General features: G+C 36.7%; 1 protein-coding gene across 2 annotated transcripts in view; it reads left to right on the top strand.

Moving 5' to 3' along the window:
- The window catches only part of zbbx.L (zinc finger, B-box domain containing L homeolog), a 93,318-nt gene that overhangs the window by 49,086 nt on the left and 24,991 nt on the right, over positions 1-19,241 (top strand). For both annotated transcript variants that reach the window (XM_018263738.2, XM_018263739.2), the window contains exons 8-11: positions 9,048-9,197; positions 10,098-10,266; positions 13,867-13,987; positions 19,077-19,177. In XM_018263738.2, the coding sequence (XP_018119227.1) occupies positions 9,048-9,197; positions 10,098-10,266; positions 13,867-13,987; positions 19,077-19,177 (541 nt within the window). The remainder of the gene's footprint in view (positions 1-9,047; positions 9,198-10,097; positions 10,267-13,866; positions 13,988-19,076; positions 19,178-19,241) is intronic.

Raw genomic sequence — 19,241 nt, forward strand, 5'->3', positions numbered from 1 at the left:
CTACGAAGGACTGCGGCCACAATTCTCCGTGTAGAAAAGCAAGAATGGCGTCTTTGAATAGCTGAAGAAGTGCACTTTACGGTAATATATGGTTTGTGGGGGTTATTTCAGAGTTTGGGGGTGTTTAGACTGAAAAAACGCAAGTAGTACACATAGAGCGCAGCCCCCAGATTTTCAACTGCAATTGCCCTTCTGCATTGCTCCTGTTTTGGGGTGTTTGGTGGCTGCGTCTCTATGTGTATCCATACATAGGGGGTATCATTTCATTCAGGGGGACTTGCAGATTGTTATTGAGCAGGTTTTTGGTAGTTACCATGGATAGTTAGGGAGAAATCTAGCTTTGTATATCTTTTTTCCCTTATTTCAGACCAAGTCTCGGACTTCTACGAAGGACTGCGGCCACAATTCTCCGTGTAGAAAAGCAAGAATGGCGTCTTTGAATAGCTGAAGAAGTGCACTTTACGGTAATATATGGTTTGTGGGGGTTATTTCAGAGTTTGGGGGTGTTTAGACTGAAAAACCGCAAGTAGTACACATAGAGCGCAGCCCCCAGATTTTCAACTGCAATTGCCCTTCTGCATTGCTCCTGTTTTGGGGTGTTTGGTGGCTGCGTCTCTATGTGTATCCATACATAGGGGGTATCATTTCATTCAGGGGGACTTGCAGATTGTTATTGAGCAGGTTTTTGGTAGTTACCATGGATAGTTAGGGAGAAATCTAGCTTTGTATATCTTTTTTCCTTTATTTCAGGCCAAGTCTCGGACTTCTACGAAGGACTGCGGCCACAATTCTCCGTGTAGAAAAGCGAGAATGGCATCTTTGAATAGCTGAAGAAGTGTACTTTTCGGTAATGTATGGTTTGTGGGGGTTATTTCACATTTTGGGGGTGTTTAGATGGAAAAACTGCAAGTAGTACACATAGAGCGCAGTCCCCAGATTTTCAACTGCAATTGCCCTTATGCATTGCTCCTGTTTTGGGGTGTTTGGTGGCTGCGTCTCTATGTGTATCCATACATATGGGGTATTGTTTTATTCATGAGAAGTTTGTCTTTCAAATTGTCTGTGGTTTCAACATTTATAACCGTGTTGTTTTGTCAGATTTACATTTGATCCTGCGTCTAAGTTTACATTTTAGAAAAAAACTAAAAATGCAACAAAAAAGCTCTAAATTTCATGATGCGCTGGTAAAATGTATTTCAATTTTGAGTAAAAAATACAGCACCCCTACAAACCTGAAGGTCTGTTGTTTCTAAAAATACCAAACTTGAAGGGATAATTTAAATTTACATATAAGTTATGCTGCATCAACTGTTACATGTGCTTATCTACTTTGTTCTGGTGTAAAATTCTAGAAAATGCTGATTTAGTTTGGGGGTTACTCCTGGACAAAAAAAGTGGGTTACTGATACATATTTGGTATCGTTGGACTTGGCAGGATCACGGCTTTTACAAACACAAAAAAAATGCTCGTAAAATCAACTTTTCTGTGGAAAAAAAACTCAAGATATACTCCATTTTTTAATAATTTTATTTTTTTTTTACATATTTCACCCAAAATACACACTAAATCTCCAGAAAAGTTGCAAAATTACACTTGCATGTCAAAGTCCAATTTATAACGAAAAAAACAATATATAATTTTCCTAGTTTCATGGAGGTTTTCCTACAGAAAAACCTTGTTAAACTGAACAAGTACCAAATGCTTAAAAAACGTCTGGCATTTCGCGTACCAGAAATGTGAAATTCTGCTGGCACTTAAAGGGTTAAGATAATTTATTACCAAAATATTTTGAACAATAAAAATTATGTTTTGATTTTAGTTAACAAACAACCTTTCTTTTTCTGTTTAGCTTATATTATTCATATTCCCCCATGTAGAACATGCTAAAATAGCGTTTCTGCCAGCTGTTTAGCTTGTGTCGCATATCGATATATGGTATACGGCATTTCTAATATTTCCAGTATTCTATGAAAAATGTTACAACAAAATCTTGTTATACTAGAAGGGGAAATAATATGAATGTAGAAGGCAATCTTTGGCACTCTGTTATTTGCAGAACTAGTTGTAGTGGTTTTTAAATTACATAAATACTGAGGGTTGACTATTTATCGCTTGTTTGTTATTATTAGCATGTATTTTTTAAGAATTTATAAAGCGCCAACATATTTCACAGCTCTGTGCAATAAATGGGTGTATACATACAGCATACATACATAGGGGCAAATTTACTAAAAGGCAAAGTGACTAACGCTGGCAAAAGAGACTGACGCAGGCGCTCGTTTGCACTCAATCGCCAGATGAAGTTGCTCTCTGGCGAAGGGATGTGACTGCAGATTTTACTGAACGTTACCTCTTGCACAGACTTGACTTCGCCACCTCAGACTAGGCGAAGTGCAATAGAGTAGATTTAGTTGAAAATTATTCTAAGTCCCAAAAAATTCTGGTGTCTTTTCCTTTTTTCAGGGTGAAAGTCTGCAAAAGAGCGTAAATTGTTTCGGGGGTACCCGGCTTACCCCCTACATTTCCTAACATATGGCACAAAAACTATATACTGGGATCATGTGTAGGGCATTATAACAACGCTATTTTCTTTTATTAAGCTTCCCTGGGCTTGTGTAATGTAATGTGTTTGCTGCAACATATAAGTCCATTCAACTTTATCTTCCCGCCGTATGCAAATTAGCCAACACTAGCGCAACTTCGCTCTGCTTGCTGAATTAACTCTAGTGCAACTTCGCCAACCTTCGGGGCCCTGGACGCAACTTCGCATGTTAGTTAATTAGCATTGTCTGAGCGAATTTTCACCTAGCGAAGTATTGCGATGCCTGCAAAGCTGTCGCTGGTGAATTTTCAGCACTTCGTAAATTTGCTCCATAGTTACATAGTTAAATCGGGTTGAAAAAAAACAAAGTCCTTCAACTTCAACCCCTCCAAGTAAATTACATCCACTGCCATCCCAGAATTGAGGTCCCTGCTCACCTTCTCATAAAAAGAAATTAAGTTAGTCTAGCAAGATCTATTACGCATAAAACCATGATGACAAAAACTCATAGTATTATCATTTGCTATGAAGTCCAGTATCTTATTTTTTATTAAACCTTCAAAAAGTTTTCCTTCCACTGACGTCAGACTAACTGCCCTATAGTTTTGAGGCTGAGAACAGGATCCCTTTTTGAATAGTGGCACCACATTAGCATTTCGCCAGTTTCTTGGCACCATACCAGATGAATCCTCAATGAATCCTGAAAAGTTAAGTAAAGAGGTTTGTCACACAGAGCTAAGCTTGCTAAGCACCCTGGGAGGAATACTATCCAGCCCCGGACCATTGTTTATCTTAACATGTTCCAGTCTCTTTTGAATTTCCTCATTTGTGAACCATGCATGATTAGGTGTATTACTAGAATTGGGACTGTTAAGAAGGAAACCTTCATTAACTGGTTCCTCATTTGTGTAGACAGATGAAAAATATGAGTTCAGAATCTCAGCTTTTTTTACAACACACATATACATACAGATTACATACAAAAACAATAACCCAATACAAGAGAGCTTAACATTTGGCTCCAGATATTGCTGGATTGCAACTCCCTGAGTCTTTCATCATATTATCAAGGTACAATGATGTTGGTAGTTGTAGTGTGGCCTTTGATAAGGGGTCATTTTGTAATTTAGTAGGCTGTGCAAAATAAAAAATGTTTCTAATATAGTTAGTAATATAAAATACAATCTATAAAGGCTGGAGTGAGCGGATATCTAACTTAATAGCCAGAACACTACTTCCTGATTGTCAGCTCTCTTGGTTTCCACTGATTGGTTACCAATGCAGTAACCAATCAGTGACTTGAGGAGGGGGTGAATATACGTCATAACTGTTACTTTTAAATCTGAACTGAATGCTGAGGATCAATTGCAAACTCACTAAACAGTTATGCCCCATGTGGCCCCCCTTCAAATCTCTGACTAACTCAAAGTTAGAGAGCTGAAAATCAGGAAGTTCCATTGTTCCCTTGAACAAAAACACATACAGTAGAGTATAAATTCCCAATCAATTAAGACGACTAGAAGTTTTTATTCTCCAAGATCTGCTTCTTCTCATAGAAGTGCTTATTTACTTATTTACTTTTGAGTTACAGTATTTAGCTTTTTATTCAGCAGCTCTCCAGTTTGCTCTTTCAGCAATCTGGTTAGTAATGCCCAAATTACCCTAACAGCCATGCATGCATTTGAATAAGAGACTGGAATATAAATAGGAGAGGACATGAATAGAAAGACGAGTAATAAAAAAAGAATACATTTGTAACCTTATGGAGCATTTTTATTAGATGGGGTCAGTGACTCCCATTTGAGAGCTAAAAAGAGTCAGAAGTAGAAGACAATTCAAAATCTCTAAAAAAAAGAAAAAAATTAAGGCTAATTGAAAGTTGCTTAAATGAGCCATTCTATTTCCATACTAAAGTTAACTAAATCATTTCTTTAATCATTTCTGCCTAGTTATTATCCCACTACCCTTTATTTCTGATACCCTCTCATGCTCTCTCCCCTACTCTGTCCTTGACCTTCCCTTCCATTCTGGTTTTAAGCCTTTAAAGGGGTCATTCTTGACCCCAGTAAATGTGCTCTACTGGGCTAAACATATTTTGTGCCAGATCCAGATGCCCCAAAAGGACATAAGAAGGCACTTCTATTCTTTTGGACTATATGAGGATCTCTGACATAGCTGCTACTAATTTTATATATCATAGTAGTATTAAAAATATATAAAACAGGCAAGATATGCAAAAAAAATCAAAACAACTTCTTTTTTTAGTATCGCTGATTTCCTTGTCTTAAATCTTTCCAATTAAGAAAAGGAATTTAATCCAGACCAAGCCTTAAAGAAGATTTACTGTTAATGTTCAGTCTTAATTCTTAGATTTTGCTAAATCCCTAACTGATTCCAATATGATGTTGCTGTTGCAATTTTTAATATTTGTGGGTTTAGATGTACAGTATATTAACCAGATGCAGAAAACTGTTGCAAGCAGTGGAAACATTTATATTTTACCAATCACCAGCCACTGCTGTCAAGATATCTAATTGAAATGGTGCAGAAAACTTGCCGTAATGGGACAATTTATTTAAGAATGTCTGTTTAAACGAGCAAGCTTTTAATTCCATGGTTTTATGAAGATGAGTATTTCATCAATCAAGAATATCTATGCGAAATCCACTATCACACATTGATGTTCCTACTTCAGAGTTCAGAACACTATGATTATATATTTATTATTGTGACAAACGTGCAAACTCTTTAGAGTAGTGTGTAATAGAGTGTTAAGGATCAACAAGACTGAATTGTATTTGTCTTGAAAAGATTTTGCACATCTACAGGCCCTCACAGTAAACCAATTAGATGATAACAATCAAGTGTACAATTGAATGAAGTACCATTTATTGTGGATGAAATAACATGTTTTCCTATTTTCACATATCTAAAAGAGATAAAGAAAAATATATCTGCAGTGTAACATAAAATACAATCTAAAGCAAGGGAGGATGACATGAACAGATTAGGTATTTAAACACATCAAAGATTACACTTCAGCAGTTTTATTTTCACAGTTTTCTTAATGTCTGGCCTCTCAACAACATACTACAACAAACTATACTTTGTAATTGTCGCTAAGGCTTTAAAAATGTGTAGGAGCCACTCAATACCCACCCATGTGTATTTCTCTAAAAATACGTTCTTCAAAAGAAGTTGTCAAGTTTGTTTCCGTAGAATCTCCTTAGTTATCAAGGCTGTTCAACTGGTGGACCTTTGTTGAAAAGTCATTCTAATGGCTATCAGTCTAAATACAATCCAGCTTTTAACATGTGCTATGACAAGTAATTATCGACTTAAAGTTGAGTAACAATGGATTAGATCATGCTGGTTGGGCATGTAGATTTACAACTGCAGCCTTTAGGTTTTGACTCAGATTTTATTCCATTCTGGGCAGTCCAGCCTTTAACATGTGTATGTCAAATCTTTCTGTCAGGCTTTTTCAACCTACCAGCAAATCTTTTGCCCCAACACTGGCAGCTTTTATCTCCACTCCATCTCTACACCTGTTCCAAAATATTCTCCAAACAATCCCTTGTGTTTCACCTATTCAAGATCCCTTTTGTAACATACACCATTATACAAGTACTACATGTAGTAAAATGTACCATGATCATTCCAAGATTTTAAATACAATTTAAAAAGAAAAAGTTGTCCACAACCACAACCAAAAAATATAAAACAAAAAAGTTCTCTCATTTTTGCTTCCAATGAATCTTTTCATGTATTTCCTATTTTCAAAAGTAGCTTTCCTTTGCAAAGAAGCCTTTTAGCACTAACTATGTTCTGCAACACTTTTGCTGACGTGGCCAAATGTGTGGCCCTCTGACTTACTCAGGTGCAGTATGTCTGATATCACCAATGCACAGGTATAATTTGTACCCAAACTCCCAGTTGCAAGCCTGTATGGGCTCTCTAATATCATGTCAGAAGCAAGTGCAGTGCTCATTATCTTTAAAGGGGAACTATCACGAAAATGAAAATAAGCTTCATCATGCTGACATAAGAAACTTTCTAAATACACTCAATTAAAAAGTCTGTTCTGTTTAAGAAATAATCAAGTTTATCTTTACTATCCCTCTCGCAGCATCTGTTTCTCTTCATTCTCTCTTCATGCAGGAGTTGGGTGTCAGATATTAATTGACAGTCCAATATATCTTACAGGGGGGCTCCTTTTGCATAGAAGATGTATTAGAGCTCACTCTATGAAAATCATCAGACATCATTTCTCTCTCTATGCAGAATTTGTGTAAAAGGTAGTTATTGTATGTTTGTACTGGAATCAGTTATTTGAATGAACTCTAATTCATCTGTTAGGAAAGGAAGCCCCCCTATAAGATATATTGGATCTAACTGTCAGTGACTACCTGACACCCAACTACTTCAAGAAGACAGAATGAAGAGATGCTGAGAGAGGGATAGAGAACATAAACTTCATTATTTCAGAAATGATGCAGAATATTTATTTAATTGTATTTACAAAGTTTCTTTTTTCAGTATGATGGAGCTTACTGTGTATTAAATTTTCATTTCCGCGATAGTTTCCCTTTAATAATATATTTTAATAATTACTGATATATCAGTAGTCTAATCTGGGTGATATAAGGAATCACCTATGACAGTGCCCAAACACTCCCTTTTACAACTTGACAATGCTCCTTGCTCAGTTTTTTGCTAGAGGTATAAATGGTGATTTGAGTAAAATCAAGTTAACACATCTGTAATTATATGTATACTTGCCTGTGTGTATCAAAATTATTGCTAACAGTGGTAGTTCTTTACTTCATTGGTAGAACAGTGGTAGTCCTTTATTTCATTGGTAGCATACCAGTAACATTCATTCTTTTGAAGTCTGTGAATGCTCAGATTCTTACTTGCAACCTTTTGAAGTTAAAATGCATCATGCTGCCCAGTGAAGCATCTAAATAAGCTACTTAGGAAAATATTAAATGATGAGATTCACAATGAGAAGTCCATTTAACCCTGCCTGAACATTTGCAAAACACAATGTTTTATGAATCTTTTTTGAACCCTAATCTTGATCCAAATAAAGTAAATAAACCCTCTGGTATATTATATTTGGCATGTAGTTCATTGAACCATAATCCCACAATCTCATAAGCAACTACAAAACAGGGGAACGTGAAGAGGCATGCAACAAAAATACAAGTAAAGCCATAAAAATGCTCGGACACAGGAATGCAAAGGGACAGAATATTATGCCTTCTAAAAATGAAACAGAATCTTCAAGGGCAGATGCGGGCACAATCAGTATGTGCAATAATTGTACTGATTAAAGTGGGCTATATGCTTATACTTGTCCTCCCTCAATGCACTTGTGCAGGATGCACTTATCTATAAACTTACAGTTTATTATAATGTTAAAAACTACAATATAAAAAGCTTAATATATGTACAGGTATTATTGTGCAAGACGATTTGCCATCAAACAATTGTAAAACATACGAAAATACAAAACAACTAAATGTTGATCAGCTAAATTTATCTTCTCCTGGTGACAAAAAGTTGAAGTCTAACATTTTCACATGCAGGTAAAGGATCATTTATCTCGAAACTTGTTATTCAGAAAGCTCCAAATTACAGGAAGGCCATCTCCCATAGGCCCTATTTTATTTGAATAATTAAAAATTTTAAAAAAATGATTCGCCTTTTCTCTGTAATTATAAGATATAATGCATCCATATTGGAGGCAAAACAATCCTATAAGGTTTAACTAATGTCTAAAAGATTTTCTAGTAGTTTTAAGGTATGGTGATCCAAATTATGGAAAGATCTCTTATCTGGAAAACCATAGGTCACAAACATTCTGGATAACATGTCATACATATCTGTACTAATACAGCTGCCCTTTATGTAACTATGGGGCATGTTTGTTAAAGGGATGGGTAAATCTGACATGTTTTGCTTTGCCAAAATTTCTAGAAACATCAAAAATTCACCGTAATCCATTGAAGTCTTTGGGCAACAACATTTTTTTTGAAGTGCAAAATTTTTTCACCAATTGTAGTCTATGGGCCTCATTTTTGCAGCGTAACTTGCAAGCTTTTTAGAGTTATAAAAAAAATTATGAAGTGTGCTGAACTTTCAGTTCACCGTTTGGTAAACAGACTCTTTTAGCTTTAGGTGCTTCGTATTACTTTTTACCTTCAGTGTTATTCTTTTGTTTGAATTTATATATTGTTTTAAAGGGAAAACTCTATATAGTGTTTACTTTTCTCTTTTTCACTAGAAATATAGAATGTACAGAGAATATAAACATTTTGGCTTATGTAAGTCTTTCCACAGTAAGATCTGTTATACTATTTATCACAAGTGTAAAATGCAATTGAGATGCTGTAGATAGCAGCCCACTGTGGCCAAACGGTCACAAAAACAGTAGAAAATCCTGAAGTCGGCAGTAAAATTATATGATAATGAACCTATAATATTTCATGTTTGCAGATTAGAACTCAGAGAGAAGTTTCACAGCAAAGTAAGGAAAGGATATCTGATGAGCCAAAAGACTTTGATAAAGATAAGCCAACCAGTGGTGGCAACACAGTGTCTACTGGTTTCACTGCTTTTAATGAGAAGCAAGAAGTAAAGAATCAGGTTTGTTACTCTTGCATGTCAATGTCTTTAAAAATAACAGAAAGAAATAAGTAAAGATCATCTTGCCTTTGTTCTTGCAAACTCAAATCATACTGATTAAGAGTAATAGCACATGGAGCACTAAATCTCCCGTACTAACTGGCATGATAAATGCTTGCAAAGACTTGTCAAGCAATAGACACAGGTTGGACTGTGCCCTATGTGCCACTACTGTTAATAAGTGTGATCTGAGTTGTGAAGAACAAGGGTGAGATAACCTCATGACCTCACAAGTCTAATAATTTAGGGAAATAAGGTGATCATTTTTAGAACTTTGCATGGGTTACCTGGAACAGTTTTAATGGTGTGCGTGCCATGCAGTCTTTTCTTGTGCTTGCTAATATAAACCGCATAGTTGTCCTTTAACTTGGTAAAAGACAAATAGTTTTAATTGAAAGACCCCCCTGCCAAAAAGACAAAGAGAGCTTTTGAAAACATAATAAAATAATTAGATTTATGAAAATATTGGTTTTTAACCAATTTTGCAATGGAAAATTAGCAACCAGCAGTCTTATCAGTGCTACAGTAATAAAAAAAAGCAACAGTCATTTTCTATTCTTGTACATTGAAGGGTCATTAAGCCACAGTCTATGAGGAACATGATAAAAACCATTCCCAGGTAATATTTAATGTCATTGCAAAGTACCATGGGGTGGTATCTTTCCTGTTATGATATGTGGGTTATTTTAATTACTTTCATTCTACTTTGGTTCTACCTGAGAGGACAGCTCCCAAATCCGTAAACCTAAAATATATGAGAAATGTACACACAGATTTCTGGCATACAATCTCTGGGTTGAGAAAGTGAGTTGAACTATATATGAATTTTTTTTTTAATAGTAATTTCTTACCTTGTAACAGATTCCCAAAGTTGCAATAAATAGGCATGCTTCTGGTGGCAAGGAATCATTGCTTCATGGAACTTTTAATGAGGAAGAATCTGCTAAGTCATTTAATGATGTCCTGCTGGAATGGAGGAGGGGAGTGCAGGAGAACCAAAAGAAGCAATGTTCCCTAAAAGCAGCAACAGGCATGGTTTTCCTTTTACATTACATTATTCAATATTGTGTTGGTTATTCTGCTTGACTTATTCATTTACAGATAAAAATTATTTTAAAGGACTTCCACACAATACAAATGTATGATTTTTTTTCAGTGTTGTTCACACAAGGCACTTCTTTAGTCTAAAAACAGTGAAATCCCACCTGAGGCCTTTAAGCTGTTATTGAACCACAAGTCTCTAAGTTGGTGTTTAAAAATAGCTGGAGGGCCACAGGTAGAATATGCCTGATCTAAACCAATGTTTCTCTTAATCAGCTACAGAATACCTTGAGGCTACATGATCAGGCAGCCTTTGAGTTCAGCGATCATATGATTCTGTAGTCTTTTGTGGTTTACTGAAAGGTTTGAGAGGGGATTTCAGTCACTGTACAGAAGACAATTCGAGGCCATAAGGCTTAGTATGACTTCCTTGTTTCAGGTTTGTTTACAATATTCCTTAAAGCAAGGGGTGTCTAAAATTGTAGCCTTTATAAGGTATATTATGGAAGGAACTATGTGAAATGAAATGTCTTGTTTAATAGTAATTATAGGCTATTGACCATTTTGCTTCACCAAAAATTTGCCGCTGGCGAAATGTTGGCGACACTTATTATAGTCTATGGGTGTCAACATTTTTTTGACACTCGATTTTTTTTTGACGCATGTCATTTTTTTCTGATGTGCGATGCCATACAAGTCTAAGGGCATCATTTCCACAGCGAAAACAATTCTTTCTGTCTGGATGTGTTTTATGAAAACTGTAATTGATTTCCATTTGCTAGAATTTTAGTTGTTAATGTATTTTGATATCTTAAGCACAATTTTATTAGTATAATCATTATTGCATGTTAAAGGAGAAGGAAAGCTACAGAGGCATTTTATTGCCAATAGATTAGCTGCAATAGTGCAAGCTAGAATGCTATATTTATTCTGTATAATGTTTTACCATACCTGAGTAAAAAGCTCTAGAAGCTCTGTTTGTTTAGGATAGGAGCTGCAGTATTAACGTGGTGTGACATCACTTCCTGCCTTAGTCTCTCTCTCTGCTCTGGGCTCAGATTACAGCAGAGAAGGGAGGGGGTGGGAAAGAGGAACAAACTGAGCATGCTCTTGCCCAGGGCAATGAGGTTTAAGCTGAAGGCAGGAAGTCTGATACAGAAGCCCATGTGTACACAATAGAAGGAAAGAAATGCTGTGTTTTTTTTGACAGGGGACTCAGAGCAGCACTACTTTAGGGGTTTACTGGTATATTTAGATGGACCTTTCTGATAAGCCTTACTTAGTTTTTACCTTTCCTTCTCCTTTAAGCTTAAAACAAGTTTAGTAAATTAAGTCCATGGCCTTTTTTATTAATAAATATTTTTGTTGTGCAGGTAGATGGGATTTTCTCACTTTAGACTGAACATTCCTTTTCTGTTCAGATATTTTTTTTCATTGAAATTTTAATAGGCCCATTTCACATTTATTTTTTGATAATTGCAAGTCTTCCTCAGTGAAGCACATGATATTAACAGAGTGTATATGTACTTTAGATTTTACTGTGTTTTTCTGCTATATATATTCTAACCAACAGAATCATGGTGTAGAATAAACTAGCACAGAACAGTTTAGAGGCTGCCTATAGCCGTACATCAGTCTTAAAGGGATACTGTCATGGGAAAAATTTTTTTTTTCAAAATGAATCAGTTAATAGTGCTGCTCCAGCAGAATTCTGCACTGAAATCCATTTCTCAAAAGAGCAAACAGATTTTTTTATATTCAATTTTGAAATCTGACACGGGGCTAGACATTTTGTCAATTTCCCAGCTGCCCCATGTCATGTGACTTGTGCCTGCACTTCAGGAGAGTAATGCTTTTTGGCAGGCTGCTGTTTCTCCTTCTCAATGTAACTGAAGGAGTCTCAGTGGGACATGGGTTTTTACGATTGAGTGTTGTTCTTAGATCTACCAGGCAGCTGTTATCTTGTGTTAGGGAGCTGTTATCTGGTTACCTTCCCATTGTTCTTTTGTTTGGCTGCTGGGGGGAAAAGGGAGGGGGTGATAATCACTCCAACTTGCAGTACAGCAGTAAAGAGTGATTGAAGTTTATCAGAGCACAAGTCACATGACATGGGGCAGCTGGGAAATTGACAAAATGTCTAGCCCCATGTCAGATTTCAAAATTGAATATAAAAAAATCTGTTTGCTCTTTTGAGAAATGGATTTCAGTGCAGAATTCTGCTGGAGCAGCACTATTAACTGATTCATTTTGAAAAAAAATTTTTTTCCCATGACAGTATCCCTTTAAGGTTTATAAAGTTTGAAAAGAAACCAAAATGATCTTGCATTGAATCCGATGGCAGGCTTTGTACCCAAATATCAACCTAGGATAAGCTAGTGTGACTTGAAAAAAGAATCTTATCAATTGGAATGGTGACCAAAGTGAAGCCTAAGACATGCTGCAGACCTAATGATCTGAAGCCAATGCCTAGCCAGCATGTACCTCTGTATTTATTGTCTGACACTGCATTTCTCAGGTTCACTTGGCTCAGAGGTCATTTTTATGCTCATTGCAGTCCCAAAGTGGTGAATGCTGAGTCTGTACCTTTCAAAACGATTGTAGTTTAGAAATGACAAAATCCTAGTTTGTTTGATCTGAACTGTATTTGTATTTGCTAATAATTTAACCTTTTCCCCTAGTGCCAGAGCTTTTTATTCTGCCCAAATAGTAATTCTACATGCTTTATAGACACTGACTTGCAGGCAAGTTAATGCACAACCTCCCAGTTATTACAGTTACTGTAGACAAGTCTAAAATATTAGGGACACGTATTGGTGCTGTTTATAGCATATACAGTACCTGTGCTTTATAAACAACATGTCTTGATATCTCAATCCACTCTTTCTATGTTTTACAAGAATTGTACAAATTGGGTCCATTGAAAAATGCCTTTGTGTTAAAAAAAGATCTACCGATGGGGATGACAGCGATTCTTTGATGGTTGTTTGCTATAAATATAGGGTATATGGATAGGGTAACCTGCTTCAGTATTTTGGTCATTGCTTGAAATATTTTAATATTTAAAGCAATTTTATCCTATGTTTGCTTTGTGTTATGCTGCAGCAATAACTGAACACAGCCTGTCCCAAGCTTGAGATGTTGTGTATAATGTTATTTGTGGGGCCTAGATCTATTCAAGACTGGACAATTTTCCAGCAGATAACAAAAATGTCAGCCATGTTCTGTTGCTAAAATGGAAGAATTTCAGGGTTTTTGTGTTCTTTTGATAATTTCAGTTTTTTTCTCCATTCTGTTGTTTGCTAGTTGAGTTCAAATGAAAGATGATCATAATTGACTAGAATAAATGGAAATGGATTGTTGTTAAAAAATGGCTACTCACCCAACCTGCTTGCTATACCAAAATAGTTTAAATTTACAGGGTGAATGCAGATCTCTTGGTGAAGCTTTACAGCTTTGCTGCAATGTTTATTAATATGTTTAGAATGTATAAAGCTGTAATTCCCATGATTATGCCTTGTGTTGCATGACAACAGATGTGTATCCCCAAAAGTTATCATTACGACACTGAAATACACACTTTTATCCATAGATTGTACTGGAAATTCGGAATCACAGACTGTTATGACAGTGATCACAAAGCCATTTGAAGTGGAGTTTGCAGAAAACAGCCTTACCTATATGGAGAAACTGATGCTTAAAAAACACAGAAGGTAAAGTTATTGATAATATAATAAATGAAGTGTCACTTTGCCTTAGAGTTGTGTTGCCTTAGCTTTATACTGATAAATGTGGCCAACAGGCAGTGATGGGTGAATCCAACTCGGTTTTCTTTGCCAAAAATTTGTGATATGGCAATATTGAAAATTACTAATGTTTTATGCTGTATGGGTCTTTTATGTAAATGTTGGTTACACTGGACTATAACAACCAGGATGGGCCTTAGCTATGTGGGGAAGATATAGTCAAACTACAACTTATTCTGTTTGACTAATATAAAATAAAGGGGGATAGGAGGTTCTTAGAATCAACAAAACTAAACAGGTTTCATTGGCCAAGATAATTCCAAAGGGTTAATAGACTCACAGATCCAATAATGAGACAGAGCAGCAATACATGACCAATTGTCAGTACAGTGAACAAGAAGAAAGCACAATGTAACACCATATGGAGATAGCTTGGATAGTTTACGGTTCACTTCTAGAATTTCAGTGCCTCATGTGGTCTGGACCCCTACAGCAGAAATGGATCAGTGAGAAGACTATGTCCCTCTTCAGTACGTGCTTCAGGCAAGCAGAGCCTAGAGGAGAGCTACTCTGTTGTATCTCTCCTAGTTGGAGCACAGGCTGCTCTTACTAGCTAACTCTATCTGTCTCACTTAGAATATGCTATACCATAAAGTAACTGTATCTGACTAAAACCTTGTTCACGTTGTCACTGCACCATACTTCAGTAGAGGTAGAGTCAATCTAGGACAGAACACTTTACTATGTCTTGTTGAGCCCAGGTTCCCTGGAACGCATCCAGTTGGGTGAGCAACTGAAGGCCAAATAGAAAGGACCACCCCTTGCCAAACAATATAATAAAGAGTGGCAGGAAGTGGTCATAAGCCAGATGGTCAATGGCCGTAGATATGCTAATAAACAAAGCTAAAGTACATACATGGGCTTTTGCCCAGCAACCAGGAAATAAGCAAGTGTTGGGATTTAAAGCCATAAGGTGACATAAACCTTTATTTTATACTCTGCTACATGGGACTGTGACATCATGTGGGCGGGGACTAGGATAGATGAACATGCTGGAAGTGGGGATTGGACTTAAAATAGCATTAGAAATTGTGGGCATAGCTGTGGAGGGAGTAAAGGGCAGAACAGGTAAATTTATAATACTGGCACGGGCCTCACGTTGTGATTTATTGCCTGACTGGTGAAATACCAGCTGGGTGAAAAACATAGTTGTGATAGAAACATTAATGTATACAATGTTGTAAAGAGGAGAGGGGCAACATTTCACTAATATGGTGCAATAAAGAGAATGCAGAAAATAATAATAATAATAATAAACTCCACAATTACTGCTGCTGATTGTGGTTTTAATAGCGCTGAACCCATTTTCATACATGGCTTCATTAGTTTTGCCTCATTTTGTGATGAAACACTAAATCTAAGTCTTATGTGTTATTATTTGTCATGTGACATTAGATTAGCTAATTTAGGATTTACTGTAGGACTAAGGATTCTTAGTAATACCCTAAAAATCCCAATACCTGGTGTGGAAGAGGCTGCGCTCTTTTTTTTCATATCATTGTATGCCACTGAGTAATTGTGACTGTTTTTTTAACTTGTGTAATAGGTATTTCTACCTTATCTGACACAGATAGAGTTGAATCATACAATAGATAGATGTACAGTAAGCAAGGCTCCTTCTGAAGAGCAGTTTTCATTTTTTTTAAACAAGAAGCATTCTGTTTGCTCAGAAAGCTTTCACCTGTTTCAAAGTGCATATTGTAGCCATTCTCCAGAGTAACTTTAACTGACAGAAGAAAACCAGTGTGCTGCTGGTGAGAATAACAGCTCCATGTATCTTACATTCCCATGGACTGATATGCTCCTTCAATTAGTACAACTTGTTTATACTGTAGCATAGAAAATATCCCTATATATAAAAATGAAACCTGGCAAAGGACAATCAGTACTTTAATGTAGAGGACGAGAGCTGTTAATTGTATTAATGAATACTTTATTCCACTAAAAAATCTTCGAACTGTAAGTTAGGCAGTGAACAAATAGTATAATGCAGCGCAATGAAAATTCAGAATGTACTGTCCATTGATAAACCTAGAACTATTTAAATATTCAAGTCATTCATTTGCTTTCCAGTCACAGCCCTTATGTGTTTTCTTTTCTCATTGCACTGGCACACAGCCCACTCAAACAACTGCTCTGAAATTCCCCCGTGGATTACCCTGATAGTGAAGACTATCCAAGCACATAATAACTTATGCACTCGGCATGAAATTTGGGTTCTAAACAATGTTGTATGTTATGTAAAGGCTTTTGACAGTGCGATACGCTTACAACTAAAGGGCAGCATTAGGTTACCCCAGTGAGGATTCTCATTTATATGTATTTTACAGTACATGATTCTTTGAATTAAAAGCACAGTAACACCATAAAGTAAAACTAATTTATTTGCATTTTAAGATTTATCTACAAGGGCAATGTACAAGTGCATGAGCACTATGGGCTGTAAAACTGAGACGCTTGGGGGGTTATTTATTAAGCTCAGAATACCCGAAATTCCCAGAAATCCGAAAAATTTGTGATTTTTTTTAATAAAATCTGACTTTTAAAAAAATCAGCCCGAGGGCTAAAAAGCCTGAATATAAAAAGACGGCATCTCAAACCTGTTGAGGTTGCATAAAAGTCAATGGGAACAGTCCCATATATTTTTGGTTGTGTTTGGGGTTTCGGGCAATTTCACAATGTTTTCTGAGATTTCGGGGAAAATTCACGAAAAAATCGTGAAAATCTGAGCTTTTCCCGCAAAGCAAATTTTCAGGAAAATGTAATAATAAATAAGCGTTAGAAACCCAAGCGGGTTAGATCGGAGTTTGTAGCAGCCGATATTGAGATAAATTCGGACCTTGATAAATAACCCCCCCTTTGTCCCATGCACAAAGCACTTAGGCCTTTTTGTTCTGGTGCTGTGTTCTGTGCCTGGTGCTGGAGCAGAAATCAAGCATGGGTGCTTTGTTGACAGATACATGTGAACACTGTAACTTAACACATGCCTCAAGCAGGGGCTTCCTAATGCCTTGCTTCTCCCAGACTGCTCACAGGGGAAGAGGATGCAGTTTTTGATTGGGGGTACCAATATAAGGCTTTCCACTTATACAGGTATGGGACTGGTTATCCAGAATTCTCGGGACCTGGGGTTTTCCGGATAACAGATTTTTTCGTAATTTGGATGTTCATACTTTAAATCAACTACAAATCATGTAAACACTAAATAAACCCAATAGGCTGGTTTTGCTTCCACTAAGGATTAATTATATCTTAGTTAGTATTATAACATAGAAAAAGGAAACAAGTTTTAAAAAATTGGATTATTTACATAAAATGGAGTCTAGGGGAGATGGCCTTTCTCTAATTCGTAGCTTTCTGAGAAAGCGTATTTCTGGATAATGGATCCCTGTATATGAATATATAGTAGTTGGTACCTTGAGTAAATTTACATTAATCTCTGTCTATGCATTGAGTTTCCTGAATGAGTTGTGTGCCAGAAGATTCCCATATGCCACCTACTGCCAGGGCCATATTTACATAGTGGCCCACTGCCGTTTGTCGCCCCTATCCCCTCCAGGGGGACAGGAGCAATGGGGATTGGCGCACAGGAAATTTAAAAAATTATTATATCACAAGTGCATCCCCAGTGTTTTGAACTAATGTGGGTGTGGTTGGGCAGCATGCCGGCCCCCTAAAATCCTGTCGCCCTAGGCCCGGGCCTAGGTGGCCTTTCCACAAATATCGGGCCTGCCTACTGCCCCTTTATTAGCTTCACTGGTAAATGCTGCCAACACCACAAAAAGCACAAGACACAAATCTTTGTGTTCCAGTCTGGGAGCATCAAAATTAATGTCCATAGGCTGTCACTTCAATATTAGTAATGACAAGTGCCAGAAACATTCATCTTTTTACCTGTTTTCTGCACTTTGAACATTGCTTCATTTTAACAAATAAGGTCTTATCCAGAACTGCAAATAAATAATTTTAGCAGCAGCAGCAGTCACCTTTTATATTTGTGTATGGAGCCATGAATATGATTTGACCCCACTAAATGGCAAAAGCACACAGGATAATTACCTCCACTGGGATTTGTAGCTCTGTGGGAGGCAAAACTTTATAGGAGTTATTTAGTATGATCTTGCACAGATGTTGCATTTCTGTCCATGGTCTTACTGTGCTCTCCTCTAGCTGGATAAAACATATGGGACATGGTGCAGAGTGCAGTATCAGCAGGCATAAGGCAGCCCTGTCCTTACCACGTGGTAAATACAATGCCCCATTGTGGCACCAGCTGGTGTTGCCTACCCTGCACTGAATGACATTATACTGTAGCTCTGCTAAATGAAATCTGTGCTGTATTTGCAGATTGTGCCGTCCTTTGCACCCTATCCTGCACATAATAAATAACTCCTTAAAATCGCCACCTATTACATTTTATAGGATTGACCAACAAACATGAGTGTACATGCTTATCAAGCAACTGATGCTTGGAGAGCTCACAATGAGCTACTTTTGAGCTTTAAAAAACCCACAGAATTTTCTATTGGGATTGATGTGAATTATGTATAAGCAGAAAAGTTCACTGCTACATAAATGAAGGACACAAATATTTTTTACTAGTGCATGATAATAGTACATTATTTCTAAATGCCTAGAAAACCCTTTTATTTATAAGTGTAACTATCCCTGTAAACAGTAAGTTCACAGTGAAGTTTAAACAAGATTTATGTCTGAGTTATGTTATGTAGGCCTCGTGTAAAATAAATCTCTGGTGTTCATTCTTATGACTCACACATAACACATGTAGGAATATTTTTAGACTTACTGTAAAGTTGTCCTGGTACTAACCTTCTAATTATGCTGGAAAGAGAAACCTTTAAATGTGTTTGCACTTTGCCAAATAATGCATTAACCATTGGTAATCATGCTGCCAGCTATGAACTGTCAAGTCACTTGCTCCATCAAATCAGACATTCCTTGCAGATACAGATGTATCTATATACTCTGTTTTTAGAACTCCAATGAATCGTGCAGGCAGCCAGCAGCAAGATAAATGTGAATGTTTCCCGACCTCTGCATTAGAGCATGAACTGAATGAGAGCGATTGCCTGACAGGTTAGTAGGCCTCTACTGTTTTACTATTGACCTGATTGAAAAAATTGGATTACTCATTAATGGT

Source organism: Xenopus laevis, chromosome 5L (assembly GCF_017654675.1).
Source record: "Xenopus laevis strain J_2021 chromosome 5L, Xenopus_laevis_v10.1, whole genome shotgun sequence".
NCBI lineage: Eukaryota > Metazoa > Chordata > Amphibia > Anura > Pipidae > Xenopus > Xenopus laevis.